At 40.5% G+C, this 23,974-nt stretch overlaps 1 protein-coding gene and 1 pseudogene across 2 annotated transcripts in view; one reads left to right on the forward strand and one right to left on the reverse strand.

Moving 5' to 3' along the window:
- NFX1 (nuclear transcription factor, X-box binding 1) overlaps positions 1-23,974 on the forward strand; it is a 67,886-nt gene that overhangs the window by 4,157 nt on the left and 39,755 nt on the right. For both annotated transcript variants that reach the window (XM_028510205.2, XM_036021827.1), the window contains exons 2-7: positions 643-1,638; positions 8,006-8,164; positions 9,501-9,578; positions 14,052-14,157; positions 17,162-17,233; positions 18,929-19,068. In XM_028510205.2, the coding sequence (XP_028366006.1) occupies positions 643-1,638; positions 8,006-8,164; positions 9,501-9,578; positions 14,052-14,157; positions 17,162-17,233; positions 18,929-19,068 (1,551 nt within the window). The remainder of the gene's footprint in view (positions 1-642; positions 1,639-8,005; positions 8,165-9,500; positions 9,579-14,051; positions 14,158-17,161; positions 17,234-18,928; positions 19,069-23,974) is intronic.
- On the reverse strand, positions 22,570-23,422 carry LOC114504078 (annotated as a pseudogene).

The raw sequence follows: 23,974 nt of genomic DNA on the forward strand, positions 1-23,974 counted from the left end.
GTGAATAAAATCTTTATTTTAAAAAATATGTCTTTTATTTTATTGAAAAAACTAAATGAACTTTTTGGCCAACCTAATATATAGCTGGGGGAAAGAGATGGGAACTAATGTACTCATCATTTTAAGTATTACCTATAGGATTATCATCTTTTGTCTTGGATAAAGACACTAGGCTGAAAGCAATCAAGTGGTATTCCTAACTCATAAGTTGGAGGGCCAGACTTTAAAATGATTTTGGCTGCTTCCTAAGCTTGTTCACTTGATAATACACAATGCTACATTAGAATTCTGAAAGACCACATAGAACCTGCTGACTGATTTCTCAACTCTGAACTATTTGCTGACCTTAAATTTTCTGATAAAATTAATGTATGTATGAATAATGCCTGACAGCCCAGGTGAGCAGTTTTATTTGGCAACTTTCAGCGGTGGCTATTGGTGAGGCAGCTGTACATGGGATGATCAGTGTTCCGCAAGCACCTTAAACCCATCATCTTCATAGGAAACATAGGTCTTACTGAGAGCCTGTTTCATACAAAGTCCTTAGGAAAATAACTTTTAGATACGGCTTATAGTCATGGGCTTCATGGTTGACCAGTTAATTTCTTTATTGACATGTCTTTTTTGTTGTTGTTGTTCTAGGTACTTTTAAATTCAATACAGATGCTTCTGAGTTCATTCCTCAGGAGAGAAAAAATTCTGGTCTAAATTGTGGGAGTCAGAGAAGACTAGATTCTAATAGGATTGGTAGAAGAAATTACAGTTCACCACCTCCATGTCACCTTTCCAGGCAAGTCCCTTATGATGACATTTCTTCTATTCATCAGCACAGTTATTCTTCAGGAAGCAAGCCTAAGAGTCAACAGACTTCTTTCCAATGCTCTGCTTCTAATAAATCACTCAAGAGCCTTCAGAATCAACCTGGACAGAAATTGAGGAGTGAAAAGCAGCATATCAGAGTCAAGAGAGTACAAAGTCTAACTGACCAGACCCCAGATGCAGCTGGCTTAGAAAACGTGGCCAAATCAGAGAGTGGGACAAAGCCCAGAGAGTACAGCCCTGCTGACAGTGAGAAGGAAATTGTTGGTGCAGATCCGAGGGGAGCAAAACCCAAAAAAGCAACCCAATTTGTATACAACTATGGTAGAGGACCAAAAGTCAAGGGGAAACTCAAATGTGAGTGGGGTAACAGAATGACTCCCAAACCGGAGGATGCTGGACCTGAAAATTCTAAGCCTGTGGGCGTTATCCAACCTGACTCTTCGGATACATCCTTTAGAAAAGGAGCACTGGATGTGTCTGGGGCCAGGCGCAATGAGCAGAGAAGACATCCACAGAAAAGGCCTCCCTGGGAAGTGGAAGGGGCGAGGCCACGCCCAGGCAGGAATCCACCAAAACAGGAGGGCCAACGACATGCAAATGTAGGACCCAGAAACAACATGGCCCCTATTCCAAAGGATAATCTGAGTGAAAGACCAGCAAAATCTGCCTGTGACGATGGGAACTCGGCAGTCGTCAACAAGTCTTCCAGAAGGGTTAACCCAGAGAAAATTGCTGTAAGGAGGCAGGATTCTCAAGTAGCATCTTTCCACCGAGGCAAACAGAACCCCGTGCTAAAGAATGTGGAAACACACACAGGTAACTTACCTAGATGGATGAAAATGTTTTGTTTTTCTGATTTTAAGTTTTTGAATTGGTACTGTATTCACACAACTCAGAAGCCAGCAAGTATAAAAAGATACACAGTGAAAAGTTTCTGTCCTTGTTCATCATCTGCGTGGGTTCTGCCACCACCTTCTCCCCTCCCAGTAAATATGCATTTACTTAGTTTTCAGATCATAAGCAAATATAAATAAGGGATTTTTTTCCCTCAACAAATAAGGCATTTTGTAAGGTCTTTTAAAAATGCACATATGGGTGGTATAGATGTTTGGTAGCAAGATTTTTTTTGAATCGTGAAAGCACAAATAGGGGATGGTAACATCTCCCCTGCCTCTCCTGGTTCCAGCCTGCATCATCCTTTGCCTGCTCATCTCCAAGGGTTCCTGACTAATCTCACCACTTCCAGTTTCTCTCAGTTCATCTCTTACACCAGTACCAGAGAGCAACCTTTCTAAAAAACATTGAACTGTGTCACCCCACACTGCCACCCCTGCTTAATTTTGTTCGCTTTTTCTCATCACTTACAGATTCTGGTTTCTGCCCTACCAAAAGCCCCGTCTTCTCCTGCATCGGTCTCCATCACATTTTATTCCCTGGACTCTGTACCGTTTTGTCTTTCCATGCTGTTACATCTGTGGCTCCCTCTGTCTGGAATGTGTACCACTCAGCTCCCTGGTGAATTCCTACTCGTTTTTCAAAAGCTAGTTTAGTCACATTGCCAGGAAACCTTTTCTCACCTCTACAGGTGAGAATTAGTCTTTTCCCACCCTGTAATGTGTCTTTTCCTTACACATACTCTGACATGCTTCTATGACAGCAGTTACTGTGGAAACCATCATTTGTTTATGTGTCAGTGCCCTCCACTAATCTATAAGCTCCTTGAAAGCAGAGACTGTATCTTGGTTCTCATTTTTATATCCCTATTGCCTAACACAGCTCTTAGAATATAGTAGGTACTGAGTTCTGACTGTTAAAAGTTCTTCCCTACATTGAACTGAAAACTTCCTTCCTGACAATACTTTCTGGTTCAAGTCATGACCTCTGGAGCTACACTAGTCTCTCTCCTCATAGTTTCCCTCCCCCTTGTTGCAAATCAGCTTCTTATAATATTTGAAGATACTTCTCATTTTTGCTCTGAGGATATATTTCATCTAGGCTAAATAACTTCATTCTGTTAGCTCTTCCTCATAGACCTTCATATTCTGGTCTCCGTCCAGTTCAATGTGACATATAAGCTGATACATGAAGCTACCACCTGCCCACACCTGTTTTTACAGTGCCCTATAGTTCTTCTCATTCTTATTACTTACTTCACCAGGCAGTACTTCTTGGAAGCTCAACTTGAGTGTGAACCCAGGCAGTGTTATCCCAGAGTTGTTTCTGAAATCTTAAGGCTGGGTAACGGTTTCCTATTGCTCCATAATGAATTATCACACATGTAGTGGCTTAAAGTAACACAAATTTATCACGTCACAGTTACTGTGGATTAGGAGTCTGGATACAGGTTAGCTGAGTTCTCCACTCAGGGTCTCACAGGACTGAAAGTTGGTCAGGGATGCAATCTCATCTGAGGTGTAGGACCCTCATTCATGCTCACTGGTTGTTGGTAGAATGTAGATCCTTGTATGTGTAGGACTGAGGACCTCATTTTCTTGCTGGCTATTGCTTGGCGGTCGCTCTCAGCTCCTAGAGGCCACCTGCAATTCCCTGCCACACAGGCCCTCTTCCCAATTTAGTAGTTTGCTTCTTTATGGCCTATAGCACAGGTGGCAAACACAAGGCCCGCAGGTTGAATCTGGCCCTCCACCTTGTTTTATCTGGCCCGGCACCTTGCTTCTACCTGGCGGCAGCGCCAAACTCTCACTTAACTGTTAAGGAGTAGTTATATTTATACAGTCCTAAAAGTACATTCGGCCCTTTGAAGGCAACCATGGGACTGATGTGGCCCCCAGTGCAAATGAGTTTGACACCCCTGGCCTATAGGAAAGCACCTGCCATAGATTCAAACCTCTCTGATTTCTGTCTCTGAACTCTAGACTCCTTTAAAAGGGCTCACCCGATCGGACCAACCCAGTGTACTCAAGGGGAGGAGATTATACAGGACGGGTATACCCTGCGGTGGGAATCTTGGAGGCCATCTTAGAGTTCAAATCTCTCTTGGTCTCACGTCCCCACATATTCTTGAGAACACTTTATTCATATTTATTGAGTAAATTGAAGAGAGACCAGAAGGAAGTGCAGGAGTGTACCCTGTGGCTCTCTGGAGAAGAGCATTCTAGGCAGAGGGAGAAACAGGTTTAGGCTGGGGTGGGAGGGCGGCACTGTGAGCAGTGAATAGGAGGGTAGGAGAGGAGGGTAGGAGGGTAGCCTCTGTGAGGGTAGGAGAGGAGGTCAGACAAGTCACATGGGCTGGGTTATGTGAGGCTTTTAGATTTGGATCTGAGTAAGAAGATGAGAAACAGTTGGAAGGTTTTGGGGGAAAGGGGTGGCATGATCTTACTAACATTCTAAAATGAGCACTCAGCCTGCTGTGTGGAGAATAGGCTGTAAGGAAGCAAGGGGTCAAGTTAGGAGCTGTTGCAATAATTCAGGTAGTTGATAATGAAGACCTGGACTAGGGTAGTAGTGGTGGAAGAGGTAAGAAACCTTTTCTAAATCATTCTATCTTTGTTTCAGAATCCTTCCTTCATTTAACCTAATGCCACATCACCTTTTAGCTACATCACCTGCCATATCTTCTTATCATGTATTAGCCTCCAAATCCCCCAGCCCTCCTTAATGCATATAGCCTATAACCTTTCTCTTCCACAGTCGTTCTCACAGTGAATTCCAGACAAACAGGCATCAGCAACACCTGGCAACTTGTTAGAAAAGCGTATTCTTGGGCCTCACCTCAGATTTATTAAACAAATTCTGGGAGTAGGGTCCAGTTGTCTTATCTTTTGGCAAGCCTCCAGGTGACCCTAAGCCATGCTCATTTGATAACTGATTTACCATAAATCCTGCTGTTACTCTGGGTGACTTTAGTGATCAGATGCATTGTGCCATCTTCAAGTTGTTTGATCTTATTAACCACAGGACTTTCACCTTCATTCCATCTCCATACCCACTACCAGGGAAATAACCCTGGGGAATGTCCCTTCTCTGAAATCTTAAAGTCTTCTTTCCAACCATAAATTCCTATCTTTTTGGCTCCCTCAGTTTCTTCCACCCACTACTAATTTTGCCAGCCTCCTACCCATCTTCATTTCCTGTCTTGGCAGGCCTTACTGTAGGTCACTTGAAGTATTATCGTACTGCCAAACCATTTGGCAGAATCCCACCCCTGGTGCAATCTACCTTTCCTCCTCCAGATCTGGGCAGTGGAATGCTGTTCCAGGTAATCACGTAATAGTACAGATTTGGTGCTGCTGCTGCAATTCATTTGCCTTCTCATGGAAGCCTTCCTGATCACCTTGTGTAAAACATATTCCCTCACTATTAGCATTCCCTATCCTCCTTTCCTGGTTTATTTTTCTCCGTAGCACTTATCACTATTTGATGATGCTACATATATTCAATAATTTATTTGTTTATTGTTTACCTTCCCGTACTATATACTAAGCTTCATAGGGCAGAAAATTTTTGTCTGTTTGCTGTGTATCTTTAGTGTCTAAAGAGTGCCTGACACATAGTAAGTTTTTAGTAAGTATTTTTGAATAGTGGTCTCCACCCTCATTTGGCTTTCAGCACTGCCCATTTTCTCTTGCATGACCTTGGTCAGCTGTCCTTCCATTTTCATCTAAGACTACTCCAAACTTTCTTCTCTCTTAAACCTTTCTTTCTTTCTTTCTTTCTTTCTTTTTTTAAGATTTTACTTATTTACTTTTAGAGAAGGGGGAAGGAAGGGAGAAAGAGAGAGAAACATCAATGTGCAAAAGATACTTTGATCAGTTGTCTCTCACACATCCCCAGCTGGGCACCTGGCCCGCAACCCAGGCATGTGCCCTGACTGGGAATCAAACCGGTGACCTTTTGGTTCACAGGCCGGCACTCACTCAATCCACTGAGCCACACCAGCCAGGGCCACTCTTAAACCTTTTTAACATTCACCTTCCTTGGTCTCAGCAGACTTCTTGCCTCCCACCTCACTGAGAAAGGGGGGATCATCAGATACAATATTCTCAACTTTCTGTTCCCTTTATTCAAACTCAGAGACTACCTGTGCCCATTCTTCCTTTTCTTTCATTCTGAAATCTGTTTTTCTTTCCATTAGTCTTTTCACATTTATTCCAAGTTCTCAGGATGAACATCTTTCCAGGACTATCCTACGCTCTGCAAGAAAAACTTACTCTGTTACCTGATCTCCCAGTAGTGTTTCCTTTCTTTTCATTCCAGTCAAATCAAGAGTTGTTCGCTTTTTTCCCTTGTTCCTATTTTTATTCACTTCTCAGTCCTCTGCCATCATTACCATCTGACTCAGAGAGCTGCTGGTAAGGCCATGAGTGGCTTCCTGTTTGCCACATCCAGTGGGAAGATGTGTTTCAGTCCTTATTATCCTGGCCTTCCCTCTGAGTTTGAGGCAGAGCTGGAGTATTTTTTTTTTAAATGTAACTTCCTTGACTCATTTATTCCTTTATCCACTCATTCGACAAAAATTTATTGAGCACCTGGTATATGTTGGGAATGGGAAATACTCCAGTGAGCATGGCAGAGAAGACCCTGCTTCACAGAGCACACAGCCTTGGGGTGTTCGTAATTTTTTTGTCATTAAATTGGACAAAGTAACCTTAGGAAGCTAATATGACCAAAGGGTTAAAATGTGAGCTTTGAGTCATATTGCAGTGAGTTTTAATTTTGACTTTTTAATTTCTGGTAGCTTTGTGACCTTGGATAAGTGAGTTTTGGTGTCTTCATATATAAAAAGGGTACCCATATTACAGCCTTGTTAAAAGAATTACGTAGTATGTGTAAAGTGCTTTAACACAGCACTGGGCTGGGTGTATTTAAGGTTAGTTATTTTATTCTTATCTATTTGGACCTGAAAAGAAGTAAAATAACATTGTAAAATAAATGCTAAAAGGATGGACTCAAAAAATAAAATATAGTAGCCCTGGCTGGCGTAGCTCAGTGGATTGAGCACGGGCTGCAGACCAAAGCGTCGCAGGTTCAATTCCCAGTCAGGGTACATGCCTGGGTTGCAGGCCTTGACCCCCAGCAACCGCACATTGATGTTTCTCTCTCTCTTTTTCCTTCCCTTCCCTCTCAAAAAAATAAAATAAAGAAATAAAATCTTTTTTTAAAGATTTTAGATTCTAAATTATTTTTAGAGAGGGAAAGGGAGGGAAAAAGGGGGAGAGAAGCATTGATATAAGAGAGAAGCATTGATTGGTTGCCTCTCGCATGCCTCCTGATGGGGACCTGGCCTGCAGCCTAGGTCGGGGATGGAACCCAGCAGCCTTTTGGTTCATGGGCTGATGCTCATTCAACTGAGTCATACCAGCCAGGGCTAAATCTGGGAGGATTCTTAAGATGCTGTACACTGTTCTCTCTTACCAAGTGGTGAGCTTATGAAGCCAGGGACTACTTCTTCAGTCTAGTCTTACTGTGGAGCTTGTTGTGGTAGGCACTAAGCATATTTTTTTTTTAAGATTTGATTTATTTATTTTTAGAGAGATGGGAAGGAAGAGAGAGAGAAAAGGAGAGACACATTAATGCGTGGCTGCCTCTCAAGCGCCCCCCACTGGGGACCCGTCCCACAACCCAGGCACATGCCCTGACTGGGAATAGAACTGGTGACCCCCTGGTTCCCAGGCTGGTGCTCAATCCACTGAGCCATACCAGCCAGGGCTGAGCATATCTTTATTGAGTGAATCAACTAAAGACTTTCAGGGAAACTACTAGAACCATCTCACCACCTGGGTTGTTAGAACCTGTCCTGGCTTCAGTTTCTTGCAGCTGACCAATTCACAAGCCCCTCTCTACCCTGAATCCATGGATCTGGTAGATCCAGCCCTTCCCAGCTTAAGGAGGGCAAGGCAAGTCCCTACAGTGCTCTGCTCCTGTGGATGCTCAAGCTGTATGATGAGAAGCATTTGACTATTTTGGTCTGTTCCTGGGTAGCTTCTTAGGAATGTTTCCTCAGTTGTGGTAATTTCCACCTGAATGTCTCCTTCCTAAGTCCTCTACCTCAGCATACTCCTGCCTCTTCTCGGCCTCTGTGTCTGAACAAACACCTTACTCAGAATCAGACATCCTTTAAAACCTCTGTTTGGGTTCTTTCAAATGTCTTGCTTGTCCTTGGTTGACTACAGTATGGATTGGTTTTCTGTGTTTGAGTTTATCCGCTTTGTTTTTAAAACAGGTTCTCTAGTTGAACAACTAACTACAGAAAAATATGAGTGCATGGTGTGCTGTGAATTGGTTCGCGTCACAGCCCCGGTCTGGAGTTGTCAGAGCTGTTACCACGTGTTTCATTTGAACTGCATAAAGAAGTGGGCAAGGTCTCCGGCATCTCAAGCAGGTCAGTCATTTCTCTCTTCTGAGTAGTTATTCTCACCCATTTGATATGTTCAGCTTTTTAAATGCTATTTAATTCTTGAATATTCTATCTGCAGGGAAGATATGTTTTCTCAATCACATGTTTCAGATGGCCAGTATTAAGCTATAGATCTCAAACCAGCTAAACATAACAATATTAAAATATATTTAAGGTAAAATAAAATCAGTCATGTCTACTGAAAACAGTAGCTTTTATCTAAGTAGCAACTACAGAAAACATTTCTTGTATAGTTTGCTTTTGAAAATTTTTAGAAAGTTACTTGGGATGTTAAAAGTTATTTTGCCCTTAACAAATCTTCTCTGTAGTATTTTGTGGTCTTTTCTCAAAGGATACTAGTATTTACAGGTAATGCAAGCATTAATAATATACTTTCTGAACTATGTCTCTTCCAATTTAAGATATCTGGGTTTTCCTGCATATACTCAAATATTTTATCCTTTTTTTTTTCCCCAAGCCAAAATCCAGATAATGTTTACCTTGACATTAGAAGTACTGTATAGGCCCTGGCCAGATAGGGCAGTTGGTTGGAGTGTCATCCCAGTACACCAAGGTTGCAGGGTCGATCTCCAGTCACATACAAGAGGCAACTGGTGAATGCATAGATGAGTGGAGTAACAAATCAGTGTTTCTCTCAAAAATCGATTTTAAAAAATTAAAAATACTGTAATAGAACATTACCACTACAAAGTGAAATGATAATTATGGGGTGGGATGGAAGTGTTAGCTAACACTATTGTGATCATATTGCATTATGTAAGTGTCGTAACATGTCGTACACCTTAAACTCACATGATGTTATATGTTATTTATATCTCAGTTTTGAGAAGAACAAAATAGATACCCACTTGATTCATTGTATGTAAAGTCCTTATCAGTGTAAACCTAAATGTAGTATTTAAGCAAAGTGTTCGGTATTGCAAACTTTTTGTAAAGATTTTATTTATTTATTTTTAGAGAGGGGGAAGGGAGGGAGAAAGAGAGGGAGAGAAACATCACTGTGTGGTTGCCTCTCACATGCCTCCTACTGAGGACCTGGCCTGCAACACAGGCATGTGCCCTGACTGAGAATCGAACTAGCAACTCTTTGGTTCGCAGGCCTGCATTCAATCCACTGAGCTACACCAGCTAGGGCCTGTATTGTGAATTTGTTTCTTTAATATCTATATTCTTAATATGGAAATTACTACCACTGTGTGAATGTTATAGCTTTCTATAGGATTGATTTTTTTTTTTTAATTACATGTGTTTTTCAAAGGGAATTATTTTGGTTTTCTTTTCTTTTTTTTTTTTTTGGCAGATGGTCAGAGTGGTTGGAGGTGCCCTGCCTGTCAGAATGTTTCTGCTCATGTTCCTAATACCTACACTTGTTTCTGTGGTAAGTTTTTTTGCATACATTGGAGTTTTTCTACTTCATACGTTATACTTCAGTTCCCAGTTCAGGAGGAGTGGTCTGTCGGGCATGTTTTAGAAGTTACTAATAAGACTTCAAAGCTACAAGGGTCTGTAGGACATCATATGCATGTGGTCCATCACACAAGTAGAGTCACAGGCCTTTGTGCTCTTGGAAGGCTGTTCTGGAGAAGAGCCTTTACATCATGCCTTCCAGGCCTGTGCTACTTCCCAGCTGTGGTTCTGGTCTCCTTGGTCTTCGATTTTTGACTAGAGCTGATGAGATGGCAAAGGCAGGTATAGACTTGGGCTTCTTCTCACTTCTAGCTGTAACAGCTTAGATATCCCAGATTTCAGCAGCATAAGGAAAGAGTAGTATTAAAATATATTTTATTTTAACTGAAGAAATCAATCATTGATGTTTATAAGAGATTTTCTGTAGACCAGTGTTTCTAACTCTGTTCTTGTACCTTCCCTCTTTATGGAATACTGCTTCCTCTTTTTAAATATCTCAGTTCCCCTGTGTGTTAGGAAAAAACTTTCTGTGATCCAGATGCTCATTCCTGCTGCTAGCCTATTTTTTACATATCCTCCACCCACCACTTCCTTGCCTATCTTTTTTTTTTAAGATTTTATTTATTTATCTTTAGAGAGGGAAGGGAGGGAGGGAGAGAGAGAGAGGGAGAGAGAGAAACATCAATGTGCAGTTGCTGGGGGTTATGGCCTACAACCCAGGAATGTACCCTGGCTGGGAATCGAACCTGGGACACTTTGGTTCCCAGCCCCCGCTCAGTCCACTGAGCTACGCCAGCCAGGCCTTGCCTATCTTTTAACTGCTAACCTTTACCTTGTGGTTATTGATATTTCAAATTTTGTTTCTTAAGCATATCTCCCTTCTTGAACTATTGCATTTTTGCTTCTGTCCTTGTTACCTCACTGAAACTGTATCCTTTCATTGCTCTAAGTCATCAATGACCCCTGGGCTGATTTATAAGTTCTTTCTGGCAGCACAACAGCCCTTGACACTTTTGACTATGCCTTCTTGAAATGACTAGCTCTTCCTTTTTCTCTCTTCAAACTCTCCTTATTTTTCTAACTAATTGGTTCATATTTTTTCTTTCCTATTACCTAACTAGCAGCTTTTACTAAGGCAGTCATTAGCCATCTACTCTTTAACTTCTAGAGTCAGTCTGTTGGTGAATTTATTAACTATCTAGAGTGCTTTTCCCCTTCTATTCTTTAAATCTTCATCTACTGTATGATTCAAGATCTGACCCCAAATGTTCTCTTCCAGAGGAAGCTCCCTTTAAAATTTTTTTTTATTTATTGATTTTTAGAGACAGAGAGGGTGCGGGGGAGGGTAGGGAGAGAAAGAAACATCCATTTGTTCCACTTATTTTTACACTCATTGCTTGATTCTTGTATGTGCCCTGACCAGGCATCACATCCACAGCCTTGGCATGTTGGGCAATGCTCTAACCAACTGAGCTACCTGGCCAAGGTGAAAGCTTCCTTATTCTGTCCCACTCTGGTTACTCTTTTATTCAGAATCTGCTGGTCTTACATGTTTATTGCCAAAATCTGAGCTCTGTTAGATACTAAACTAGTATTGATTAAAGGAATGAATATTCTAGAATGTACTGCTAGAAAGGCAGCATTAAACTGGAAACAAAAGAGCAATGAAAAATTGGACAAATAGGACCAGTACCAAGGCTTGATTACCTTATTTTAAAGCCTTTTTTTTTAATCCTCACCCGAGGACATCCTTTCATTGCTCTAAGGAGAGAAATATCGATGTGAGAGAGGAGCATCAATTAGCTGCCTCCCACACGAACCTATACTAGGGATTATACACCCCCAGACTGGGGATCGAACGCACAGCCCAGTCATGTGCCCTCACCAGGAACCGGACCCACAACCCTTTGGTTACAGGATGACACTCCAACCAACTGAGCCACACCAGCCAGGGCTTAAAGGACTTTTAAATGTAAAGTACCACAATGGAATTAAAGTTCTTGTTAAAGCCTTCACTGATAAAATTAGACATGAGACCTATGAAGGTAGAAGAAAGTGGGGTGAAGGTCAAGATGATCTGAATAAGGTAAAATGCTATGGAAATGCACATAATGCCCTTATTTTACCTGATGACTTTACCCCACTCTTCTTCCAGAAGGCCATTAATGTAATGTACTTTACTGAGAACTTATGAATGTACCAGGCACTATGAAGAAACAAAGGAATTAAGGCTATTGACTTATTCAAGCTTACAATCTAAGAGTTAAGTCATAATTAATTTGATATTCTACTAGTAGTACAAAGTTACGGGGAATCTTTGGGGTGAGTTATGACTTCTAAACTAGGTAAAATCTTGGTGAGAGGGAAGATTTGTTGAAGAGAATAGCACAAGTAGAAGCTAAAAACCAAGAAGGCTCTGAATCTATTGGGAGAAGTGGTAGTCATCCCATTATGGAGCCCAGGATCTGTGAAGGTGGAGGAGTAGGAGATGGCTGGAAAGCTGGGGCTGACTTCTTGATGCCAGGCTTAGGTGTTGGGACCTTATTTGGCTGGCCGTGGGAAGCCACCGGGGGCGTCTGTGTGATTCTTTGGTAAGCTTAATCTCGTGGCAGTGGGTGGAGTATTTTTGGGACCTAAACAGTTTGGGGTCTTGCAGTAACCCAGGTGAAGAATAATAAAAGTCTACAATGGGTGTTAGAGTGGGACAGAAAGGGGGAAGTACAAGATCTCAAAGGTAAGCAGGAATTAATAGCAGTGACAGAGGGAGGAACCCAATGTGGTTCCAAAGTTTCATACTTTTGGAAATGGTGATACCAAGAACAAAAAAGGGCAGATCAGGAGAACCAGCTTTGGTGGGGATGGTGAGTTCGGTTTAGAGATGTTGAGTTGGAGTGTAAGACTCTCAGAGATGTTCGACAAGCAGTTGAGAGTATTGGGAGAGCAATCAGGACTTAGTGTTGATAGTCGTCACAGTTGAGAGTAGTGGGAAGCAGTGAAAAAAGGGTCTACTGCAGAACCCTGGGAGGAAAAAAAAACCAAAACATTATTTAGAGTCCGGTAAAAAAGGTGATGCCAAAAGGTGATGCCATTGAAAGATGGCTGGGTAAAATCAAGTCACTGTATTGGAGCAAGAAAGCAGAGACAAGGAAGCTTTCCCAGTAGTCTGGAGATGAGGTTCCAGCCAGGAGAGAAGCTAGAGCAGGAGCAGAGGAGGAGGTGAGGAGCGATACCATAGGTAGGACAAGGAACAAGATTTGGGGAGGAAGTAGAATATGGAAAGGAAAAGGGAGGGTGACTAGTTGTTGTGTGACTCTGAGAGTGGTGGTGTTGCTGGCAGAAATGGGGAACACTGAGGAGTGGGGGATATGAGGGAAGATGCTGACTTTGGCCATCGATGTAGGCAGTTTGAGGCGACTGAAACCCCAAGCACAGATGTTCAGCAGACAGTTGAACAAGGAGGACTGAAACAGGATTCAGGGCAATACAGAAAATTGGCCTTTAGGTGTATTAAATCTCAAAGCGTGAAAAAAATGGGGTTTTTAAAAAGATTTTATTTACTTATTTTTAGAGAAAGTGGAAGGGAGGGAGAAAGAGAGAGAGAAATATGACGTGAGAGAAACATCAATCAGATGCCTCTCGCACACCCTGAGCCAGGGACCTGGCCCTCAACCCAGACATGCACCCTGACCAGGACAACGTTTCGCTTTGCAGGATGACTCCCAGCCCACTGAGCCTCCCCAGTCATGGCATGAATAAGAGTTTTGAAAGAGACAGGCTAGAGGGAAAAGCAGAGCCCCAGGACTGGGGACAGACTGTCATTTAGGGTATAAATTGTCCAAGTAAAAATGAATTCCGCTAGGGCAAGGAAGAGTCCTGTGCTTCAGTTTTACTCTTCCTGCCTCTATGCTAAGTTGATGGAAGATGTGTACTAAAGATTTGCAGAGTGGCATTGATTATAAAAACAGAGCCCTTTCATGCCTGCTTTATAGCTTTAGAAGAGGTGATTCTTATATACAGGGGACTTATGTCCTTTCCACCTCTTACTGCTTCTTCCCCATTCCTCTCTTCCCTTATTCCCTCTTTCTGATCCTTACAGATGATACTCCCATATCAAATCATGGGCCTGTTTACAGGCTTATTTTGTATGATTTTTTGTTGGATTAAATGTGTCCATTAGTCAAACTGGCATTTTTATAAGTAAAAATGACTTTTTATATATATCTTTTCCAAGTAATTCATAATTCAAGGTTTATCATACTCAGTGAAGCTTTTATGAGTAGCATTACATTCAACTTGTTATTTTAGGATGTGGGATAATGTGTTTGTTGAACTGATGAAAACCACACTGATGTCTCATGCTGTCTAGCTATATTGTATTATTTCATTAAAGTCTGGGATGCATTTGAAGTTTGTACCATTGACTGTTTGATCTGTTACATTTTAGGCAAGGTAAAGAATCCTGAATGGAGCAGAAATGAAATTCCACATAGTTGCGGTGAAGTTTGTAGAAAGAAACAGCCTGGACAGGACTGCCCACATTCCTGTAACCTGTAAGTTGGAATGCTAGATCCCTGCGGGATTCCTGATAGATACACTTTGCTCATGGCTTTGAGTCCACATATCTGATTAGCATGTAACAGGACAGGATAAAAGGCAATGTGGTATCATTTACTGAGCCCTTACTCTGTAGGAGTTAACTCACCGAATCCTTAAAACAGCCCAGTGATGTATAGATATTTGTCATCTCCATTTTACATATGAGGCTCAGAAAGGCCAAATGTCTTGCCTGAGGTCACGGTGCTAGGACATGGTGGAGCTGGGCATTTCAAAGTCAGTGCTCCTCTCACTATATTACACTGTTGGCTTCTAAAACACAGTATCTCCCACTGATACCCAGATCCAACAGAGTATATAGGACTTCTGTCTGGGGAAAGGCAATTGTGTAGGGTCCTGTTGGGCAGTGTTTTTAGGATGTGAGTCCCTTCCCTGCAATAAGTAGTGAGTTTTAGAATGTATCCAGTCAGCTTCTACATAAGATAAATGCACACTAATAAACAGTCGACCAGTTACAAATAAATTTCTACAAACTTTGACCTCAGACCAAGGTTTACTTCCTGGGTTTGAGTCACATAACAGTTATGTGATTTTGGACAAGTTACTTAATTTCTCTGAGCCTGTAATATAATTATGATATGAGTGACTTACGGAGTTTTGATTATTAAATGAATTGGTATTCCTAAGAGGCTTGGTACAGAGCCTGGCATGTGGTAAGTGGTCAAAAAGATGGTAATTTTTGCTTTTATTACCCAAATCTAAGAGTAAAACACATGAGAGTGTTATCTTGCATTAAAAATACTTCTGCATGGAGCAGGAGTAAATGTTGGCCCAAAGCTCTTATGATCCAGATGTGGGGTGGTGCTGGGGAGTTGTCAGTGGGCTATCCACTGGATCCGACAGCATGGTTTGCCACCTGGGCAGTCGGCCCCTCCTCTTCCTTTGACTGCTTCCATGGGTCCTTCCTCCGAACGCAGGGACTCATCTATTTAAACTGTTCCTTCCCTCAGTTGTCATTTTAAGTACACTCAGTAATAAGAAAATAATCCTTTGCATGAACTGTTTCTCCAAAGCCTTCAGTAGAAATGAGCCCAGTTGGACCATCAGAGAACATCAGATGTGATGTAGATCAGGTGATCAGCACCATATCTGAAGGGAAAGGAGGCCTTAAAATTTGTGGGGGTTTTTTGTGCTCTGGAAATTCTACTCTTGATTTTGGGAAGTGAACTTTACTCCTTTGAGGACCCTAGAGATTGCCATACCCCAACCGCACCTTCCTTTTGAAAGAAAGCTTTGCATTTCTCTAATTTATACTTATCAGGACTGAAGCCATACTTGGCCCATTCATCTCTCTATTTTGGGTTGTTCTCATAGATTACACAATTCTCTAGAGCACTTGTTCTCGACCCTGGCTAGCCATTAGAATCTTTTAGGGAGCATTTTTAAACACCTGTGTCCAGTCCAGTCTCTACCTCAGAGCATTTGAATCAGAATTTCTGGGGGTGGGTCTGAGCATCTGCAGTTTTTAAAGCTGTCCAGGTGATTCTAAACTGTAGCCAGCATTGTGAACCACTGTGCTAAAGATTATAAAAACTTGAATTGAGTGCGTGCTTCATGGATATTTGAAATAACCTAGAGTCATCCACTCCTGACCAACAGTTTATCAGTCTAAAATTATTGAAATATGCAGCCATGAAAACGGTTTCACCTGAAAGGGTTGAGGCATATCATGTGAAATACAATTATTGAATAATGATACTTATCTGTACACACGCACACATGCTTAAACCTGTGTTTTCTGTGGGTTCTGTCAAAATGGGCCAGTCACATTGGAGGACTAGGCACTTGTTTCTTGGTTGTTTTCAGTATTTAAAGCTCATTTAAGAATTATCAAAACTAATTGAGAAGTCACATGGATTAAAAAATCCAAGCAGACTTTATATGCACACCTGGTTTTATATTTTTAAGTCCTCACCCAAGGATATGTTTATTGATTTGAGAGAGAGAGAGAAACATCTATGTGAGAAGCATCAGTTGGTTGCCTCCCATATGCACCCCAACCAGGGATTGAACCCACAACCTTTTGGTGTGCGGGACAATGCTCAAACTGAGCCATCCAGCCAGGACAGGCACACCTGGTTTTATACCAAATTCATTTCACCTACTTGATCAGTTAGACTTGGCTTGACTGACTTTTAATTCCCAAAGGACTGTGATTTACCATTATTCAGAAAGCTCCCAATCTCAAAAAATAAAAATAAAAAGCTACCATAGAAGTTCCCACAGTGTTTTAAGTAGTGGTATTTCTGAACAGGTATGTAATTTACCAGGGTGTCTGCTTTGAAGAGGGCAGTGTTTATTTGCATGTGTAATTTCCATTTTGTAATTTCCTTCTTTCTGTTCAGAGACCTAATTCTGACTGTAGCATGTTGCTAAGCCCAATCTTTCCATGAGTCCCTTTCACCTTTGTTCTCTCCCTGTTTTACCAGTGTGCCTCCCCTCATGTCAGCCTTCTTTTCCCTGTTCCCATCATGAGCCCATCGTTGGGTTATTATTTCACTAACTAATGAGAAAATGCCTTTACTTCTCATGGACACAGTAGATTGGAGCTCTGTTATTTTGCTCAGGTTCTAAAGGACTCCATTGGCCATCCTACCAGTCACCTGAGTGGCAAGCGGTTTTTATGCCTGCACACTGCACTAAGTGGGCCAAGGCCATATTTGGAGATGTCATCTCTGACTATCAGACCCAAATAAAACCAGTATTTTGACTTGGGCTTTACTTTTCTGGCTAAATATTCTAATATGATCATGCTGCCAATTCTTTCTATATAAAAACATTGTTATCTTTGTTTAAATAGTTTAATCAACTTTAGACAAACACTAAAGCATTCCAGTGTCAGTTCATTTGTTGCCATATTACAGTGGGAGTCAGTTGGGATAGGTTTGTTCATGTTTCATTTACAGATATGATTTATTCATCCAAGTTTTTCTTTTTTAGTCTCTGCCATCCCGGACCTTGTCCACCCTGTCCTGCTTTTATGACTAAAACATGTGAATGTGGACGGACCAGGTGAAGTTAAAATTGTACTCTAAAAAATTGTACTCTCTTATCCACATTGATGATTTATGTGTGAATTTCTAAAATAAAAGATTAGTAGGTAAATGTAAATAGTACTTTTCTGTAAATAGTAGTTTCTTACACTGTCTCAGTCCAGTTTTACAATCTTATAAGTGATTAAGAAGTTATATGCACAGTGAGATTACGTATTGAAAAACCAAGGTGACAGGGATTTTTTTTCTTAACCCTCTCCTGGGTGAAAGAACCAGGAATTGAACCAGGCCTTTATAGGTCCGGAAGACAGGAACCATTTACTTGTGGCTAGCACAGTATCTGGCATCTAGGAGGTTCTCAGTGAATGTTGTTGAATGGAATAATAAGTGACCCCAGAGTCTGCCCTCTTTTCATTATAATACAAGTTCTCCGGCATCATCAGTGCAAGGATCAGTGATAACTGTGAAGTGTCTCTGAGGCCCAATGAGACCATAGGATGACATGGGATCATGCAGATTTTCAGTAATATGCATTTGTTTAATGTTTACTGAACTTATGAGGGTGACAGTGTGGCCTGAGAGTCACATGCAATGGCTCTGGGTCAGAAAAGCCAGATCTCATCTGGGCCCTGCCACTAACTAGTTGTTGACCTCGGCACATTGTTTGGTCTCAATGAGCCTTGTTCTCTTATCATAAAGTAGAAGTGATAGTGTTTTCCTCAAGCGGTTGATGTTAGCCATGATGCTGAGCACTGGAGACTGAGCGTTGACCATCTTAAGTACATAACAGTGACTTTTTTTTCAATTGATTTTTTTCTTTTTTTAGAGAGGGAGAGAAACATTGATGTGTTATTTCACTTATTTATACATTTATTGTTTTTTTTTCCTATATGTGTCCTGACCAAGGATTGAACCTGCAACCTGGTTGGTGTATGGTGATGATGCTCTAACCAACTGAGCTATCTGGCCAGGGCACATAACAGTGGCTTTTTAAAACAAAATATGTAGTTGATGTAGGAGTAGGGGATAGAATAAAACTCTTCATGCAGGAGAGTAGACTCCAAGCTCGAAACCATTAACCTGGAAAGAGACCTGAAGACAATGTCAGAAAGCCCTGGCCTCTTTTCCTTCTCTAGCTGATAACTCAGCAGAATCAGGATGTTTATTAGAACAAAGCCAGAATGATTTCCCCATCCTGAATCAAAGTCATATACAGTATGTTCTTAAGTATTATAGCTGCGTAAATGCCAGAATGCCCGGTCCCTGGAGAATGCCATTGTGTTCATTCTAAGAATCTGCATTATAACTATACCTCCCCAACTTTCCTGTTGACATCTATAAGCTACTCTGGGAGCTCCAAGCCCTGTCCTCTCCTACATGCTGCTTCATAGGAACTCAGAGAAGAAATTGCATGTAACAGAAACTTAGGAATAGCCTTTAGTTCCTCACTGGCTGGAAGGTAGGGGATAGAGAAAGACAGAATGGGAAATAATAAAAGAAAAGGAGGAAAAAGAAGAAAATGGAGAAGGGGAGAGTAATTGAGGAAATAAGGATTAGAGAGGAAAACAAAGAAAAAGTGGGGGAAATGGGGCCAAGAGAAAAGTTTAATAGGTTTTGGAGGAGGGCTTGGGTTCTAGTACTAGTTTAGCTGTCAAATAGGAACTTAATGTCCAACATTAAACTAATGCTGTCTTTACATCTACTGTCTTCACAGGCACACAGTTCGCTGTGGTCAGGCTGTCTCAGTCCACTGTTCTAACCCATGTGAGAACGTTTTAAACTGTGGTCAGCACCACTGTGCTGAGCTGTGCCATGGGGGTCCGTGCCAGCCTTGCCGGATCATATTGAACCAAGGTAAGTGGTGAACACACCATCCAGTAAAATTAGTGTAATTTTCTGGAACCTTGTTCATAGTTGTCTTGATGACATCTCAAACCTGTGGTCATAAAGACTATTAGCTTTTGTACCTTGGGTAGAGAGAACTGGAGGTATATTAATGTTTAGATGGTTTTCATTATTTTATGTGCATAATACCAGTGTAGGTGATTGTTTTATATAATTTGGACAATATATTTTATTTATTTATTTGAAAGAGAAAGTGTGGGGGCGGGGGAAGAGCGAGGAAGGGAGAGAAAAACATTAATTGGTTGTTCCACTTATGCATTCATTGTTTGATGGTTGTATGTGTATATGCCCTGACCAGGGATTGAACCTGCAACCTTGGCATATTGGGACAAGGCTCTAAACAACTGTGCTACTTGGCCAGGGCTGGACAATAGATTTTAAAATGTCATTTAAAAGGAATTTCTTGGACAACTTTTAAAAAGTAACTACTTGAAAAGGATCCAGAAAGTTCAAAATAATCTTGAAAAAAAGTGCAAAATTAACAGTTAAACTACCTGATTTCACCCTGGCTGGTGTTGCTCAGTGGTTGAGTGCCAGCCTGTGAATCAAAGGGTTGCTGGTTTGATTCCCAGTCAGGGCACATGCCTGGGTTGCAGGCCAGGTCCCTGGTGGAGAGCGTGTGAGAGGCAACCACACATTGATGTTTCTCTCCCTCTCTGTCTCTCTCCCTTCCTCTCTCTAAAAAATAAATAAATAAAATATATTTTTAAATAAACTACCTGATTTCAAGACTTACAAAGATACAGTAATTATGACTGCAGTTTTTGATGTAAAGATAGACTACTAGGTCAATGGAGGAAAATAGAGTGCAGAAATAGACCCATATATGTACATTCTGTTGATTTTCAACCAGGGTGTTAAGATGATTCAATGGAAAAGGAAAATCTTTTTTACAGATGTTGCTAGAACAATGAACCTGAACCCCTATCTCACTCTGTACACAAAAATTAATTCTGTCGTTATATGGATCAGGGACTTAAATGTAAAATCCAGAATCATAAAACTTCCAGAAGAAACTATAAGAATATTTTCATGACTTTGGGTTTAGACAAAAATATTTTGGATGAAGCAACAAAAATACTAATCATAAAAGAAAAAAATAAATTGCTTTTATCAAACCTAAACATCTCTACTCATCAAAAGGCACCATTAAGGAAATACATAAATCACAGGTTGTATTTAAAGTATTCCTACAAATCAAAAAAAGATCAACAAGTTAAACAGTGAGCAAAAAACTTGAACAGATGCTTTACAAAAGAAATATATATAAATGGCCTTGGCTGGGTAGCTTGGTTGGAGCATCATCCTGATACACTAAGGTTGCAGGTTCAATCCCCAGTCAGGGTACATACAAGAAACAACCAATGGATGCATAAATAAGTGGAACAATAAATCAGTGTTTCTCCCTCTCTCTCACTCTATTTTTTTAAAATCAATTTATATATATATATATATATGCACATGGTTTATAAACACATGAAAGGTGCTTAACACTTTTCAACACTAGGGAAAGGTAATTTAAAACCACAATGAGTATAATAGTATAACCATTTTAGAAAACAGTCTTTGATTCCTTAAAAGGTTAAACATAGAATTACTGTGGAACCCAGCAATTTCATTCCTAAGCATATATACAAAAGCAATGAGATTATGTTTATGTCCACACAAACTGTGAATGGGTGTTTATAGCAGCATTATTCATAATAGTGAAAATGTGGAAATGATCCAATTGTCTATCAACTGTTGAATGGACAAACAAAGTACAGTGTGTCCATAAAATGGAACACAGATGCACCTCAACTTATGATGAAGTTACATCCCAATGACATCTTAGCCTAGCCTACCTTAAACGTGCACAAAACACTTACATTAGCCTACAGTTGGGCAGAATCTAACACAAAGCCTATTTTATAACAGCATTGAATATCTCATGTAGTTTACCGTGTATATTGATTTAACACCATAAAGTCAAAATTTGTAAGTTGAGTCATCGTAAGTCAGGACTGTTTGTATTCTTCAGCCAAGAAAAGCAATAAAATATTAATACCTGCTATGAAACATGTATTAATATGAAATGGATGAACCTCCAAAACATTATGCTAAGAGAGAAGGGAATCACAAAGGACCGCTTACGTGATTCCTTTGTTTTTATGACCACCTCTGATCTGCAGGGATCCTGGGCTACAATGTATAGATGCCCTATAGTGCTTTGTTTATTTTTTTAAGATGTTATTTATTTACTTTTTGAGAGAGGGCAAGGGAGGGAGAGAAACATTGATGTGAGAGAGAAACATCAATCAGTTACCTCTTATACTCACCCTGACAAGGGACCAAACCTGCAGTCCAGGCCCGTGCCCTGACTGGGGATCAAACTGGTGACCTTTCACTTGGCAGAACAACACCCAACCCACTTAGCCATACCAGTCAGGGCTATAGTGTTTTATTGTATTAAGTTTTACCTTAGTGTAATGCTGTTGATTTTTTTTTTAATTTTACTTCTTTTTAGAGAGAAGGCAACAGAGGGAGACAGAAAGGGAGAGAAACATCTATTGGTTGCCTCTGACACGCTCCCAACCAAGGACCTGGCCTAAAACCCAGTCATGTGCCCTGACTGGGTATCGAACCAGTGACCTTTTGGTTCACAGGCAGGTGCTCAGCCCATTAAGTCACACCAGCCAGGGCAAGATTTATGATGGCATTTATAATAAGAAATAGCCCTATGAACTGTTTTGTGGTGTGTTCTATAAGGGCTATAAGGATTTTATGTAAGGAATCATGCCTTCCTTATATTACTCAATGTTCTTTTTATGGGTTCTCATGGGAAAAACTCCTATCTGGTATTAATTCTAAGAATATTTTTCCTTAGAGGCTATAATCACTTTTTATCTCAAGAACCCTATATAACTGACCTAATGTTTGTCTTTATAGTATATTTTTTAAATTTTTATTTATTCATTCATTTTTAGAAAGGGAAAGGGAGGAAGAAAGGGGGAGAAACATCAGTGTGTGGTTGTCTCTCACATGACCCCTACTGGGGACCTGGCCAGCAACCCAGGCATGTGCCCTGACTGGGAATTGAACCTGGGAATCGAATGAATTTATTAGTTAATAAAATTGTATAGGTTCCAGGTGTGCAATTCTATAATACATGATCTATATATTGTATTGTGTTCACCACCCCAAGTCAAGTCTCCTTCCATCACCATTTACCCCCCCATAAAATGCCTTTTATTATGAATTATATAAAATCAAAACATCAAACATGTACTGCTTATAAGATCCACTAACATTATATTTTAAAATAACACTATATAACTAGTTTTTTAAAAATCTGAGTTAATATATCATTATCTTTACTAAGACCAAAAAATCCATATTGATACTTGATAGATTTTGATGTCTGAAAATCCCTGCATATCAGACAGCACCCAGTTAAAATATTAAAGAATATCATTCATCAAAGAAGATATTTTTTTCAATTCCCAAAACAAGTTTGAGGAGTTATGTTGGGTTTGAATGGAAGAAAAAGGCCCAGTCAAAATACAGAAGCAAAGTTTTCATTTGGTGGAAGCTGAAATCAGAGATCTGTGGCATATGGCTTTTCTCAACTTTTAAAAAGTTTGTCAAGCCAAACCCTCAGCACCTTCACTACTTTTGCTTTGATTTCCCCCTTCCCTTGCTTTTGCTTTGCCTTCAGCCCTTTTCTTCGCCTCTGGCTCATTCATATAGGGTACTGTCCGTGCTGGTCTAGAAGACTGCTCCTCTTAAAATCAGTCTCCTTTTTCATCTTTTAGCACATACTGGGTTTTCTCATCAGAATGTTTGTGAGCACCACGGTTGCTGTCTCTTGAACATCTTTCATTGAAACATCAGTATCTACTTTAAGAATACTTTTAAGTCTGCTAAGGTCCTTTGGGGCATTCTTCTCTCTCTTTTCAGCACCTATCTTTCTTTTTCACTTACTACGGAAGCGTTTAGCCATGTTTTCTCTGGGAAGGTTAAGAAACTCACAGTCCACACACTCCCAACAACCAGAAGTCCCCTTATATATTTTTATTTAATTGACATAATATTGGTTAACAGAACAACTATAAGTTCAGGCGTATACCATTATAATTTGATATCTGTATACGCTATAGTGTGTTTACCACCCGGAGTCTAGTTCCGTCCATCATCATACATTTTGACCCCCTTGACCCATTTTGTCCTCTCCCTACTTCCTCCCCCTCTGATAAACACCAGTCTGTTGTCTGTATCTGTTTGTTTTTGTTTTGTTTTTTGTCTTATTAAATTTCACATGAGTGAAATCAGATGTTTCAGCCTTTTCAATGTGACTTACTTCACTTAGCTTAATGTCCCCAAAGTCTATCCATGTTGTTGCAAATGGGAGAGATTTCATTTTTTTTAAGATTTTATTTATTTATTCTTAGAAGAGATGGGAGGGAGAGAAACATCAATGTGTGGGAGAAATATCAATTGGTTGCCCCTCACATGCACCCTGACTGGGGACCAAACCCACAACCCAGGCATGTGCCCGGATGGGTGATAGAACCAGTGACTCCAACCAACTGAGCCACACCAGTCGGGGCTCTTTTTTTTTTTTTTTTTTTTTTTTTTATGGCTGAGTAATATTCCATTGTATATATACACCATATCTTCTTGATCCATTTACCTGTCTATTGTTTCCGTGTCCTTGCTGTTGTCAATAATGCTGTAATGAACATAGAGGGTGCATTTATTTTTTTTAATTAGTGGGTTTTTTTTTTTAAATATTTTATTTATTTATTTTTAGGGAGGGAAGGGAGGGAGGGGGGGAGAGAGAGAGAGAGAGAGAGAGGGAGGGAGAGGGAGAGGG

The sequence above is a fragment of the Phyllostomus discolor genome, chromosome 3, assembly GCF_004126475.2.
Source record: "Phyllostomus discolor isolate MPI-MPIP mPhyDis1 chromosome 3, mPhyDis1.pri.v3, whole genome shotgun sequence".
NCBI classification, from domain to species: domain Eukaryota; kingdom Metazoa; phylum Chordata; class Mammalia; order Chiroptera; family Phyllostomidae; genus Phyllostomus; species Phyllostomus discolor.